Raw genomic sequence first — 15,307 nt, 5'->3', positions numbered from 1 at the left:
AATCACAATTACTTTCTACTTCCCTTCACCCTTCTTTTCCCAAACACACAGTCACACTCCTGCACTCCAGGATCATGCACTAAATTATTTTTTAAAAAGGGAATCTTAAGCTTCAGATGAGTAAAGAGTGGGAATAGAGGATCTCTATGTGACATCTTTCTTCTTTACCTGCTGGAGTCTAAGCTCTTCTTTTCACTTTTCATTTGCTGCTCTAAACAGTTTTTCATCACTATCCCTCTCGTTGGTACAGCCTGCAAGTTTAGATTGTGATTTGAAATTATGTGTTGATCTAAAACAAAATCTATTAACAGCAAGAAAATTGACTGTTCCGTAATGTGTTCCATGAACAGAAGCTGAAAACCAGAAGGAACCTTTAAGGCCTTCTAATCCAAGCCCTTTATTTTACAGATGAGGAAACTGAAGCCCAGAGAGGTGAAGTGAGGTGCCCAAGTGCCACACAGCAAGTTAGAGGCACAGCTAGTACCATAGCTCAAGTCTCCTGACTCCCAGTCCAGTGCTCCTCCCATTACTCCACGGGTCCTGTCTCTAAGCTTCCTGACAAATGCTAGAACGGTAAAGCCTCCACTAGTATTTTTCCAGACCATGTTAAAACTCTTACGGGGGGAAGAAAGGATGCTTTCTTGGATAATGTCAGCCATACGTAGCTCAAGCTGTCTAAAGTTCTGGGACAGGGTCTTTTTATGCAGCCAACAGAGTCCAAATGTGGTGCTGTTTGCTTGGCCCATATGCTTTCATGTGTTCCCAGTTAGGCCATTACTGGAGGGAAAAAAAAAAAAAACAAGAATCAGCTTGTTTTAAAACAAGGGACATACTGGACTCCTTCCCATCCCCCCTCAGAAAAAAAAAATCAAGTTATCTTTAACAGATTCTAAAAATGCCTTTTCCCAAATATGCAGTCAGTTCCTTCAAAGGGCCCTTTGTTTATTTTCAGGAAGAAACCCAAGACAGCTGAAAACCAGAAGGCATCTGAGGAGAATGAGATTACTCAGCCGGGTGGATCCAGCGCCAAGCCGGGCCTTCCCTGCCTGAACTTTGAAGCTGTTTTGTCTCCAGGCCCAGCCCTCATCCACTCAACACATTCACTGACAAACTCGCACGCTCATCCCGGGTCATCTGACTGTGAGTACACCACTTACACCATGAGGTGATGGTGTCTTCACGGTTCTTGGAGCAGGCTTCTCCCCCTGGGTCCCGGCTTTTCTGCATTCAGAGCAAGCTGTTTCCATTTGGTCTTCCAAAGTAGCCCAAAGTAACTTGCCACCATTTTGAGTCAGCCAACATCTATATTTTCAAAGCTAGAATGTGTTTTAAAACCAGGTGACGCCTTTTGGCCTCAAAAGGCGGATTAATTACATGAACCGCATTCTCTTTCATAACATTAACTCAAAAACAGAAGCCGTGTTGCTATTTTCTAATTATTCTTTTGTCCCCGTGATCTGAATAATGGTACTTCCACCATGACGAAATTCAGTGACCAAATATGGACCTCAAAAGGAAACTTCCATTTTGAAATTACATAACACAAGTCAGCTTTGCATTAGTTATTGTAGCTTGGCTGAATTTCTCTTTCCAGTTTTTAATTTATTTTGAAGTGGTTAAAGGACAGCATAAATTTACAGAAGAAAAGAGAATGGCTTCCAAGAATTCAGAAGCCACCCAGACTTCACGTAGCCAATAAGAACTCAGGTTAAAAATATTTTTTAATTAAAAAAACTGCCTACGGGCTAAATTTGGAAATGGGCAGCTTAATGAGATTGTCGCTATTGAAATCACTCCATTGCTGTTTATTTTCGCTGTCTTCCCACTAATCTGAGAGTCACTTCTTCAAATTCTATTTTAAGAAAGTTGATAAATCACGTTTAGAAGATATTTTCTCTTTCTGAAACATAGCTCAGTTCTTCAGAGAGAGCAACACGTGTGTTGACGATGGAAGGAAGTAGGGTAACTTGGAGCCCATTGGGAAAGAATATTCCTTTTATTCCAACAGCTATTCAGAACTGACCTCCACAGTGATGTCAGGCAGAAAGCTGGAGTCTTCTTTGGATTAAGCTAAGACCAAGAAAGTTTTCTTTTCAAAAAAGAACTCCATTTATCCTGTCCACAAAGCAAAAATTATTAATTAGGAAATGAGATTCTAAATCTCCTATTGTTATTTTTCTGACAAAGCAAACATAAAACTTTGCAGAAAGGGCGAGAGGTGAATGAGGCTGGGACATTCCATCCTGTACTTTCTTCATCATAATAACCTCTAGATAAAGGGACCCCACCTTGTTCTGCTCATGACCGAGATGAGACCACACTTCAGCTGTCGCAAGAAAACGAAACGAGAAATAACAAAAGCCAAGTCTCTGCAACCTGTGTGCATCGTACCAAGCTGCTGATTCCACAGAGAAACTTTGGGGTCAGAAGCGGGGACTGTGTTCTGTGGACCGTCAAAATAGTAACATTCTTGGCCTTCTTGCCTGGCAGTCTCTAGCCTAATAGTAATTACAGGAAGAATTGGAAAATAGCATGGCACAGTGCCCATAGACATGTGCGCACTGTCCCTACCTACCAGGAAGGTAGCCTGTTCCTGTGGAGAAGGGCCTGGAGCTCCTGCATGCAGACCTCCAACGTCTGGCTTTCTGCCACAGCTTATGGGGAAGATTACATAGAATGGCCTTAGCCCAGAAATCCCGTTACAGCCAAATGAGTGTTTTGCTGAATAGAAAGAAACAGCACTGGGCTGTTGATTATACTTTACCATAAGCATTCTTTGGCCAGCCCGTGGCATTAACATGAAATATGTACAAGGAGCAGCCCCTTGGTGACCCTGAGGAAGCTGGTGGATCTGAGCTCAGTTAGGTCTGAATGCCATTGGAAGGGGAACAAATAGGGAGGAGAAACCTAATCTCCAGCTGTTCAGAAAGTCATTCTGATTTTGCCATTAAGATGTGTAGATCTTTTCTGCCCCAACCTGTTGTTTAAATTGATTATACTTTTCTCCAAATATATTTGGATTGTAGTTTGTCCTGATTTGAGCCTACACTTAGAAGAAAATTGTTTTGAGGAAAGATTCACAGAAATCTGTCCATTTGGAGATTGCTTGAGAGAAGACAGGAAAGAGATTTATTTTAAGCTGTTAAAATTTTTGGATGCTCTTCTTGCATTCAAGAGAATTTTTTTTTTTTTTTTACTTTAAAATGTCATTCTTACCATAGATTAATTTAAAAGCCTAATTTCTTTAAGGTAAAATATTCAGTTTCTATTTAGAACTAACAGATTTGGGGCATTTAAAAATAGTGCCCTTGACTTGTTAGTATCTTTAACTTCAGAAACATTCCACCAGTATGTGGTGTTCTAAGTGTTTGCTAGTGCCTGGATTTTTATAGCACTTTTTATTTGTCATGTGTTTAGCAAGAGTTCATGGTCTGAGCCACAGTCAGCTCCTGGTCTTGTTTTTGTTGACTGTATAGAGCTTCTCCATCTTTGGCTGCAAAGAATATAATCAGTCTGATTTCGGTGTTGACCATCTGGCGATGTCCATGTGTAGAGTCTTCTCTTGTGTTGTTGGAAGAGGGTGGTTGCTATGACCAGTGCATTTTCTTGGCAAAACTCTATTAGTCTTTGCCCTGCTTCATTCCGTATTCCAAGGCCAAATTTGCCTGTTACTCCAGGTGTTTCTTGACTTCCTACTTTTGTATTCCAGTCCCCTATAATGAAAAGGACATCTTTTTTGGGTGTCAGTTCTAAAAGGTCTTATAGGTCTTCATAGAACCATTCAACTTCAGCTTCTCCAGCGTTACTGGTTGGGGCATAGACTTGGATTACTGTGATATTGAATGGTTTGCCTTGGAAACAAACAGAGATCATTCTGTCATTTTTGAGATTGCATCCAAGTACTGCATCTCGGACTCTTTTGTTGGCCATGATGGCTACTCCATTTCTTCTGAGGGATTCCTGCCCGCAGTAGTAGATATAATGGTCATCTGGGTTAAATTCACCCATTCCAGTCCATTTTAGTTCGCTGATTGCTAGAATGTCGACATTCACTCTTGCCATCTCTTGTTTGACCACTTCCAATTTGCCTTGATTCATGGACCTGACATTCCAGGTTCCTATGCAATATTGCTCTTTACAGCATCAGATCTTGCTTCTATTACCAGTCACATCCACAGCTGGGTATTGTTTTTGCTTTGGCTCCATCCCTTCATTTTTTCTGGAGTTATTTCTCCACTGATTTCCAGTAGCATATTGGGCACCTACTGAGGTGGGGAGTTCCTCTTTCAGTATCCTATCATTTTGCCTTTTCATACTGTTCATGGGGTTCTCAAGGCAAGAATACTGAAGTGGTTTGCCATTCCCTTCTCCAGTGGACCACATTCTGTCAGATCTCTCCACCGTGACCTGCCCATCTTGGGTTGCCCCCATGGGCATGGCTTAGTTTCTTTGAGTTAGACAAGGCTGTGGTCCTAGTGTGATTAGATTGACTAGTTTTCTGTAAGTATGGTTTCAGTGTGTCTGTCCTCTGATGCCCTCTTGCAACACCTACCACCCTACTTGGATTTCTCTTACCTTGGGCTGGGGTATCTCTTCACGGCTGCTCCAGCAAAGCGCAGCTGCTGCTCCTTACCTTGGACGAGGGGTATCTCCTCACCGCCGCCCTTCCTGATCTTCAAACGTGGGATAGCTTCTCTAGGCCCTCCTGCGCCCACGCAGCCACCACTCCTTGAATGTGGGGTTGGTCCTCCCAGCCGCCGCCCCTGGCCTCTGGCGTGGGGTGGCTCCTCCCGGCCGCCACCTCTGGCCTCGGGCGTGGGGTTGGTTCTCCCGGCTGCAGCCTCTGGCCTCGGGCGTGGGGTGGCTCCTCCCAGCCGCCGCCCCTGATCTCGGACTCGGGTAGCTCTTCTCTGCCGTTCCTGTGCCGTTGTAGCCTGGCACTCTTGGCCGCTGCCCCTGACCTCGAACGTGGGGTAACTCCTCTTGGCTGCTGCACTTTGGGCATGGGGTCCTCCCGGCTTCTGCCCCTAACCTCGGACGTGGGGTAGCTCCTCTCGGCCGCGCTTAGTGTGCGGGTGGCAGCCACCGCCACCACGCCAGGTATGACCTAAATCATATCCCTTATGATTATACAGTGGAAGTGAGAAATATATTTAAGGGCCGAGATCTGATAGATAGAGTGCCTGATGAACTATGGAATGAGATTCGTGACATTGTACAGGAGACAGGGATCAAGACCATCCCCATGGAAAAGAAATGCAAAAATGCAAAATGGCTGTCTGGGGAGGCCTTAAAAATAGCTGTGAAAAGAAGAGAAGTGAAAAGCAAAGGAGAAAAGGAAAGATGTAAGCATCTGAATGCAGAGTTCCAAAGAATAGCAAGAAGAGATAAGAAAGCCTTCCTCAACAATCAATGCAAAGAAATAGAGGGAAACAACAGAATGGGAAAGACTAGAGATCTCTTCAAGAAAATTAGAGATACCAAGGGAACATTTCATGCAAAGATGGGCTCGATAATGGACAGATATGGTATGGACCTAACAGAAGCAGAAGATATTAAGAAGAGGTGGCAAGAATACACAAAAGAACTGTACAAAAAAGATCTTCACAACCCAGATAATCATGATGGTGTGATCACTCACCTAGAGCCAGACATCCTGGAATGTGAAGTCAAGTGGGCCTTAGAAAGCATCACTACAAACAAAGCTAGTGGAGGTGATGGAATTCCAGTTGAGCTATTCCAAATCCTGAAAGATGATGCTGTGAAAGTGCTGCACCCAATATGCCAGCAAATTTGGAAAACTCAGCAGTGGCCACAGGATGGGAAAAGGTCAGTTTTCATTCCAATCCCAAAGAAAGGCAATGCCAAAGAATGCTCAAACTACTGCACAATTGCACTCATCTCACATACTAGAAAAGTAATGCTCAAAATTCTCCAAACCAGGCTTCAGCAATATGTGAACCGTGAACTTCCTGATGTTCAAGCTGGTTTTAGAAAAGGCAGAGGAACCAGAGATCAAATTGCCAACATCTGCTGGATCATCGAAAAAGCAAGAGAGTTCCAGAAAAACATCTCTTTCTGCTTTATTGACTATGCCAAAGCCTTTGACTGTGTAGATCACAAGAAACTGTGGAAAATTCTGAAAGAAATGGCAATACCAGACCACCTGACCTGCCTCTTGAGGAATCTGTATGCAGGTCAGGAAGCAACAGTTAGAACTGGACATGGAACAACAGACTGGTTCCAAATAGGAAAAGAAGTACATCAAGGCTGTATATTGTCACCCTGCTTATTTAACTTATATGCATCATGAGAAATGCTGGATTGGAAGAAGCACAAGCTGGAATCAAGATTGCCGGGAGAAATATCAATAACCTCAAATATGCAGATGACACCACCTTTATGGCAGAAAGTGAAGAGGAACTAAAAAGCCTCTTGATGAAAGTGAAAGAGGAGAGTGAAAAAGTTGGCTTAAAGCTCAGCATTCAGAAAATGAAGATCATGGCATCCAGTCCCATCACTTCATGGGAAATAGATGGGAAAACAGTGGAAACAGTGTCAGACTTTATTTTTTTGGGCTCCAAAATCACTGCAGATGGTGACTGCAGCCATGAGATTAAAAGATGCTTACTCCTTGGAAGGAAAGTTATGACCAACCTAGATAGCATATTCAAAAGCAGAGACATTACTTTGCCAACAAAGGTCCATCTAGTCAAGGCTATGGTTTTTCCTGTGGTCATGTATGGATGTGAGAGTTGGACAGTGAAGAAGGCTGAGCGCCAAAGAATTGATGCTTTTGAACTGTGGTGTTGGAGAAGACTCTTTAGAGTCCCTTGGACTGCAAGGAGATCCAACCAGTCCATTCTGAAGGAGATCAGCCCTGGGATTTCTTTGGAGGAAATGATGCTGAAGCTGAAACTCCAGTACTTTGGCCACCTCATGAGAAGAGTTGACTCATTGGAAAAGACTCTGATGCTGGGAGGGATTGGGGGCAGGAGGAGAAGGGGACGACAGAGGATGAGATGGCTGGATGGCATTACTGACTCGATGAACGTGAGTCTGAGTGAACTCCAGGAGTTGGTGATTGACAGGGAGGCCTGGCATGCTGCGATTCATGGGGTTGCAAAGAGTCAGACATGACTGAGCGACTGAACTGAACTGTGTTTAGCAAAATTATTCTTAGGCATGGCTTAATGACCATTTTCTGTCAGTCATTATAATTCTTCCCAATTTACAGATGAGAAAACTGAGAAAATTGACACCCATATAGATGAATGCTTGATAATTAGTGGGGGGTGGGGGGGGATGTTTGTGGATTTGCTGTCACTGTAAGCAACCTGAATTCTCTGTTCCGAGCCTGGATATTGTATTCCTGGCTCGAAACAGGTTTCTTGAAAATGTGCAACTACTCATATCCGTGACGGGGTTATAGAACATGATGGATAAGCATCCCCATGAATACAAAGTCAGTTCTGCGTATGAACTGGTCAGAGCGGGGAACCCATGGCGCTGTTACCTCTAAAAGACACAGCCCATATTTTGGAGCAGAAAGGACAAGTGTGACCTCTGAAATTCTCAGATGGCTATTTAACCTGCTGAGCCACTTCAAATCCAGCAAAAGATTCCAGTAAAAGTCAAAGCAAGAGGGAATATGGCTGAGAAATGCTTTCCTTGGTGAAATGATGAGGTTAATATCGCTACTGAAACATGTGCTGCTTTCCAGGGCACCCACAATGATCACCTTCTAGAAATATTCCCCCACCACCCCTTAGAGTGTCACCTCCTCACCACTTCTAACTATCTCCTGGTAAACATTAAGATGAGCTTCAGAATGCAAAGGGCATTGAACCCCTAGGCGTCTGACAGAACAGTTCCCACTGCACAGGCTGAGGATGGGCGGAGCCAGGCTCTCCATTTAAACCTAGAAGTAGCACTTAAACCAAGGCAGGAGAGCAGTCGGAGCTCTTCCCAGGAAAACCTTTCTTGACACCTGTCAAGCCTAGCACATCTCAGTCATGTACATGTGACAGACACTTCCATTTTGTCTTCCTCCTGATAAGGCTCCGAGTCAAAGGGAGGAGCGATTTCCCCCACCCTCTTTAGCTGCCTCCCTACTTTGGAAGGACCTAGTTGGATGTCTTTGTTTTGTTGGAAGCTGACATCTGTGGTTACTTACCTTCTCATGTCTTGCACTGGCCTCATCAGATTGTCTCATTTTTTGTGTCCTTGCCAAGATGCACTTATGCATTAACAGTTTTTATTTATTTTTAATTTAACCTTTACACATTACCAAACTGTTGTGTGGGCGGGTTTAACTTTAGCTCTGTAGGTAGCATGAATCTTGAGGGGCTGAGCACTGTCGAGGGAGGAGCCGGGTGGTCTCTTCCTTTGCTCTCTCAGGCCGTCCACCTCACTTGGCCTCCCCCCTCCCAAACCTTTGCGTCAGTCCCCCGGACTGAAGGTTTTAGTACACTTGGTTCATTATAAACTTTTAAGCAATTTTTTATGAGAACAAAACAAAGAGGATTTCTTTATGGCAAACTCCATTAATGCCACATTAAGGCTGACATTTTAATTACCCCACAGTCAGGAAATGCAAAGTTCAGGTTCCCACAGCAACAGAAACTGTCCCCTTGAGTGCCGACATCACAGCGGATTCTTTCGTTCCCGGATTACACAACACCGGTCGCGGGGACATTGTTTTTTATCCACGTACGTGGAAAGGAGCACAGCTTTTATCCTTTGTTTTTTTCCGGTAACTACAGCTGAGGATATGGGTCTTGAGCTTCCCTTCCCAAACCATCTATATGTATTATCCTGGAACGGAAGACGATTAGAGCTCTACATGTGCACACGGACAGAATTAAAGTTGTTGTGGGAACATTAACTCTGATTTCCGGACTTCCGTGCCAGTCACATTTAAACCATAATGTTGTAATTTTTGGCATGTAATAAATGTGCATTTCATGTACACAGACAGAAAGAAGCATAAAATATATTTTAAAGAGCAATTAATTACTAACTTTGTGATTAAAAAACATTTGGTGCATGTTCCTTCCCATTTAGCATCAGCTGCTGGTCTTAGCCAGGCCTAATAGATGACATACTGTGTCTCATCCTGTATCTCAGATGTACTTACTGTATGTTCCTGTTCTTCTAGATAATTAATTCCCTTAGTAAAGCTGTAGGGGGAAAACAAAATGGAAGGAATATGCAAGCATGTAAATAGGGTAAAGGATATTTTGAAGGAAATGATTCATTTCTGCAAATAAACCTCTTAGTTCCTGATAAAGAGCCAGAAATCTGCTAAGTGGGTGTAGACAAAGGTTTCTGGCCACCTTGGAGCATCTGGTCCAGGGCCATCAGACAAACTTGAAAGCAGATTTCCCCTGAATTCCGGGCATGCCCAATGGGGAAGTGATTTTACTCTGTAATAACTGTTCAGGCGTAAGGCTTCAAAAGTTGTCTTACTCTGTAACGGCTTTTCAGTTTATATTCAAACTGGAAAAGAAAAGTTGTAGGGACTCAGGTAAAATAGAAGGTTTTCCAAAGAACCCTTGATTTAGAGAGTAGTTTTGCATTCCTTCAGATTTGAATCTGGTTGACCTATTTGTGTTAGAGAAGGAAGTGTTTCAAAAAGAACTGTTTGAACACGTTTGTTAGTGAAAAGAATTAGTAGCCATCCCCCCAGCCACAGTGTTTAAGAACACAAATGCTTGGAGTATTATTTGAAACTGGGGTGGATTTTTACTGAAGGGATGTGCCATCTAAACTCTCAGGTAAAGTAAATTTAAGGGGAACATGCTTATGGAGAAGTTGAACAGAGGTTCTTGTTGTTTATTCATTATCTATCCCGTCACGTATTTATTCCTTTTGTTTAGTTTGGTTGTGTGTTGTATTTAACCTTTAAGAGAAAGACTTCAGTCTTACAGAGCTCTGACTTGCTTTCACTAGGGCTGTCTGTATGTGTGAATGTATGTCTGGATGAGTGAAAACTACTCATGCAAGTTTGAAGGTCTCTTTGGCAAATTTGACTGCGTGTTCAGAAAGTTTCCAATCAGAAAGCTGATTCAGTGTAAAGCATTCCAAAAACTTCCCGAGGCACCTGTTCGCATGAAAAGATTGGATTTCTGCTGGAGGTGCTCAGAAGGCAGTGTTTATAACTGAAGATCTCTGTTTGGAGTGCCAAAAAAATGAAAAACATTTTGGCCCCCGAAAAACCTTCGTAAATGTTCAAAATCTATCATCAAACAAAAGCTTCATTTGGATTCAAATGCGTGTATCTCAGCAGATGTGTCTAAACTAACTGGAATCCCACAGGAGCAGCTGAACTGGATTTTGGTATGTCTTGATAACTGAAAGAGTTATTCTTAGACTTTGGAAGGACAAAAATGGTCCATCTGTGAAGAACTGTAATAGAGACATGGCAAAAAACAGCATCCTCTGAAAGAGTTTATTTATGGAATTTAGGACAAGTTGGACAATCCTGAAAACATTTTGGGGTCACACTAATTTGCAGAAGAAATAGAGCCAACATGGGATGAAATAAGTCACTACAGATCGTTATTATCTTATGGCTTTCTATTAATTTTCTAATAAGATTCCGTATCAGTTAAACAGTAAATAGAGCATCTTTGATGTAACTAAATGCTCTCATTATCCCCAGAGTGTCTCACATTTCTCTTTATTCTACTTCCTATAAAGAATTATATATTTACCTTTTTATCACCAACAGTTTAAACTTGTTTTTCCTGCTATTTCATTAACAAAGTAAACCTTTTACTTATTATGTGTGGGTTCATTTCTTTAAAGATAGCCTTTCCCTTCTTTCCTTCTCTGAGTTAATTGACACATAATTTCTTTGGAATTATTTTTATCACCTATGATACCCTCTTATTTAGAGGTTTCAGTTCTTAATCCCACACTTATACATTAGAAGGCCAGTCAATTTTTTATTTGCTCTTATTTCCTAGAGTTTCCACATAGTATATCTGGGGACACGTTTATTTTTTAAAATCATATATCTTGGAATTTCATGTCATAATCTACTTTTTATAAAATTATCCCTCTTTTTAATAAAAATTATCCTTTCCCTACAATGCTAATGTAACTGGATATCTTCCATGGCCACTTGATGCAGCAAGTTCTGGAAGTCACTCTTACCTCATTCACTCCTGCCTTCTTCCGTTCAGTCACACATTAAATGCTGTCAAACCCCTCCATCTGTGCCAAGACCTCAGCTAGGGACCAGGGCTGAAGATACAAACAAAATACTGTCCCCAAATTTTAGGAACTTGTGGTGTTCCCACACACTTTCACCAACTTTTAAACCTGTAAAAGGGACAGGCGATTACAATATGGAAGTGTCTGACAATGCACAAAAAGCTCCCAGGCTCCTGAAGCAGTGGGAAGGGCTTCTCAAGAAAGGTGACATTAGACCTGGATCAGGAAGGAGTAGGTGTATGTAAAGCAGTGGAGGGAGTGAACGGCCTTATAGCCAGAAGGGACAGGAGCAAAACCACAGAGGCACAAAAAGAGCATGGTGTTCTCAGCAAACAGAGCAGTTCAGTTACCAGACTCAGACTTTCTTACAGTTTGCCTCATTTTAATATAAACTCACAGGACAGTCTGTATTTGAGTCACACTGCCTGTCATTAAAAGTCAGCTGGGCTGAACTGCATGTTCCTTTGGAGACATTTGCTTTCCAGATAAATAAGAAAGCAAGACACCACTTATTTTCTAATGGGTAAAAGTGCCTTTCTTTGCATGAGATCAGTAGATGTGGGCAAATATTAGGCAGCATCTAGAGATAATTTATTGATGAAATGGTTCAAAATAACTTTTCATATTAAGAGGTTCATTCCAGGAGTCACAGAGTCATCTAGAAGTGCCAGGCTGGAACTCAGTCACTGACTCGTGGTCCCTCCAGACTCTAGCAATCAATCCCTTGGCAAATCTGGTCCTCTGGCCCATTGCTCTGAGTCACACCATGCCTTTCACTCTGCCAGGTACTACGTGAATGTGCTTGTGATTGTCCGTGTGTAATTGTCAAGGCTGACTGCTGATCTTCAGGGTTCCATTCTTCATTTTGCCATCTCTCATCTTGCTGGAGCACATCTTTAATTTTTATCTGCAGCCGCTGGTGACAGTTTCATATGTGCTTCCTCTACTCGTGGCAAATTTCATTATATAAAATTAGTGTTCCTTCATATCTGTCAGGGCTTCTCACATTCTGACTTTAAAAAATGTAGTACTGTCTTCAGAGACAGATGTGTGATCAACTGGGAACATGCATGAGGAGTCTAGGAATTTCTTGCTTGAAGGTAATTTCAAGTCAGATCCTTCCACCAATCACTTCATACCAGGTACCATAGTAAAACCTCTCATTACTACATGGGCTGAATAAGCACAGCTGCTTTCTTTTTTGCTTTTCTTCGGCTCCTACATCTTTTGTTCTCTCTAAGGAACGTATTACAGTTAGAACTTTTTATCAGCAGTGAAAGAGAGTAAAGTTAAGCTGGTCTAAACCTATTATTATACACATGGGGAAACTGAGGCCCAAAGAGAACAAGGGTCATACCAAAAGGTTCTCAATATAGTGAGTAGAAGAGACAAACATATGATCTTACTCCTCCCATCCTCACCATACTGTGTTGCCTGTTACTGAGTCTGCGAATAAGAGAACGTACATTTTCTGAATCAGAAGGAGTCAGCACTATTCATCCTTCAGTTTACTGAATGCTTTCAATGTAGAGGACCCAGCCTAGGCATCAGACATGATACAGTTTTTCAATATAAACTGGAGCCCTTTGCTCAGAGACTTAGAGTCTCATGGAAAAGTTTAGACATATTCACACCAACCGCCCTGCAGGGTGGTTAAAGCTATGTCCCTATGTACCTGGATGCACCAGAGCATCGATTCACTCAATTCACTGGCTTGGCAACCATGTGTAGAGTACATCTTAGGTGTCTGGCACTACAGTGAGTTCTGCAGGGGCAGAAAGGTGGAGACAAACAGACCCTGCCACCAAGAATTCTTAGTCCATACCCTCAAATCACCATTATCTTAGAAGTTAGAAAGTTCACAAAATGTATTATAATCCAGTTAACATTAACATCCAGTTTAATTTATCAGGAAAGGTTCCATTTGAGCTCCCTTGAAGGATGAACAGAATTTTATTGGTGGTGAGGCATTAGGAAAAGGTATAAGGTGTCTGCATTCTGGGACAAAGCTGTGGTGGGGTTTTAGGTAGGGGTTGCCATGATCTGGACTTTGCTTTGGGAAGATCTAATCTAGCAGCTGGGATGTGGAACATGCTTGTACATGGAAGGAGGTGACTAGAGAGAAGACAGAGTCCAGGAAGCTTTGTCAGTAGTTCAGATTATTGGTTACCTGGGGGCGCTGGTGAAAGGGGAATGGGGAGGATCTAGACTCAACAGCATTTATGGATGAGGGTGGGCAGGTCCAGGAGTTAACAGAGTATTAGATAAGAGAGAAGAAATCATCAAAGACAGTTCCAAGAAATCAAAGAAAGAAGATGAAAAAGAAGTAACTAGAGGACAGAATACAAGTCAATTTTATACAGTGCTGAGTATGAGATGTCTCTGGTGTCTCAGATGGTGAAGAATCTGCCTGCAATGCAGGAGACTCGGATTCGATCCCTCAGTCAGGAAGATTCCCTATAGAAGGGAATAGCTACCCACTCCTGTATTCTTGCTTGGAGAATCCCATGGACAGAGGAATCTGGAGAGCTACAGTCTATGGGGTCCCACACAGTCAGACAAGAATAAGCAATTAAGATTTTCACTTTCACTGAGTATGCGATAACAGGGGTAGACCCTGTGGAGACAACTGACATTGAGTTCTAAATAGGGTTCTGGAGTAGAGCAGGAGGGATTTGAAATTAGGAATAGCAAATGCTTTGACCGAAAGGGCCATATTTTAAGTCATGAGTGTGAAGTAAATTCAAAAAAGATTTAGTTGAGAGGAAAAAAAAATGAAAATAGAACCTTCAGAAATATTTATGCATTGCATGATAAGAAAGAGAAAATGGTGAACCCTCAAAGGAGGGAAAGAAAAGATGGTCTAAGACATAGCATATATACAAAAATATATGTAAGGGAAATTTGAAAAGCAGGACAATTGAGAGAGACCACCAGGTAGAAGAAGGGTCAGTGGTGTTGGGTGCTCAGACAAGGAGGATGGGTAGATTCCTGGAGGCTGCTGAGAGAAAAGAGTCAGATGTGTGACAAAAACACCATACAAAAGGGTTCAGGAGCAAACAGAATTGAATAGGAAAGCAACAATTATGAACCAGTTTTTTTTTTTTTTTAAAGCTTAATACTTTAAAAAGAAATAATGAACAGGTAATGCAAAAGCAGGGTATGAATATTTTTATGATACAGCAGCCCCAAGCCCATTTATAGACTGAAAAATAAAAACCAGTGTTAAGGGAGACTCTGCAATTAAATAGGCAAGGTGAGAGAATTAGATCTCTCATTTTACAGGGCAATTGGGATGATAAATGTATGTAAAGGAAATTTGAAATCACCACCCAAGCCCAAAGAATCAGTAATTTTATTACATTAATTCTTTCTCTAATTCTTTCTCTTCCCTGTAGCTAATAAGAACTAATGTTTTGCAAGAATTGTTACATCCTCTTTGGATGACTTCACAAATATTCACTAACCCTCAGTAATCTCTGAGCATTAGGTATTATATACTTTGAGCCTTTCAATTTTCTAAAAACTTTTAAAACAAGTTATTTCAAACCATAATCCATTTTTAAAATGCCACGTTCTGTGACTGTCTTTCATGATAGATCCAATTCAAGTAGTTACTAACAACAAGCCTGTGTGTTGTTCTCATTGTCACAGACATGGTCAAGTTCATTATTTGTGGGCCATGTTTAACTTGTTTACTTAGTCTGTATTGTTCTCTTTGATGGTTAAAGACTTCCCTAAGGCCACAGTCCCCTGGAAACAAAGTATCTGCAATTCCTCCTACTTCAGGGTGGTGCTCTGGAAACAACTAAATGAAATGTTATTTTGCTCTGCTATTAAATTACTGTAAAACTAAGTAAGAAAATTATTTTATCGCTACAAGAAATTATACAAACAGCCACATGGAGGAATTTTGAGTATGAGCTTTTATAATTTCACTGGGAACAGTGAATTCATAGTTGACGTCAAAATGGACCTTGAGGAGGTTTTCCTTTCCTCTCCAACTCCAGAAAAGAATTCTCCCTGACTCATTTATCCTCAGTGGTTTTAGCTAGGTTCATGTTATCAATTTTACACCAAAATC

The 15,307-nt window shown here is 41.7% G+C and overlaps 1 protein-coding gene across 12 annotated transcripts in view; it reads left to right on the top strand.

Annotated features, from left to right (window-relative positions):
- Positions 1-15,307, top strand: part of ZBTB20 (zinc finger and BTB domain containing 20) — an 819,533-nt gene that overhangs the window by 749,410 nt on the left and 54,816 nt on the right. For 7 of the 12 annotated variants that reach the window (XM_027524738.1, XM_027524598.1, XM_027524672.1 and 4 more), the window contains 2 exons: positions 409-573; positions 953-1,140. In XM_027524738.1, coding sequence (XP_027380539.1) covers positions 563-573; positions 953-1,140 — 199 coding nt within the window. In that variant the 5' untranslated portion in view covers positions 409-562. The remainder of the gene's footprint in view (positions 1-408; positions 574-952; positions 1,141-15,307) is intronic. The other 5 variants (XM_027525147.1, XM_027525072.1, XM_027525286.1 and 2 more) reach the window with 1 other exon arrangement.

This window comes from Bos indicus x Bos taurus, chromosome 1 (assembly GCF_003369695.1).
Source record: "Bos indicus x Bos taurus breed Angus x Brahman F1 hybrid chromosome 1, Bos_hybrid_MaternalHap_v2.0, whole genome shotgun sequence".
Taxonomy (NCBI): domain Eukaryota; kingdom Metazoa; phylum Chordata; class Mammalia; order Artiodactyla; family Bovidae; genus Bos; species Bos indicus x Bos taurus.
The sequence above is the reverse complement of the archived record's forward strand: the minus strand, read 5'-3'. Positions and strand labels throughout refer to the sequence as shown.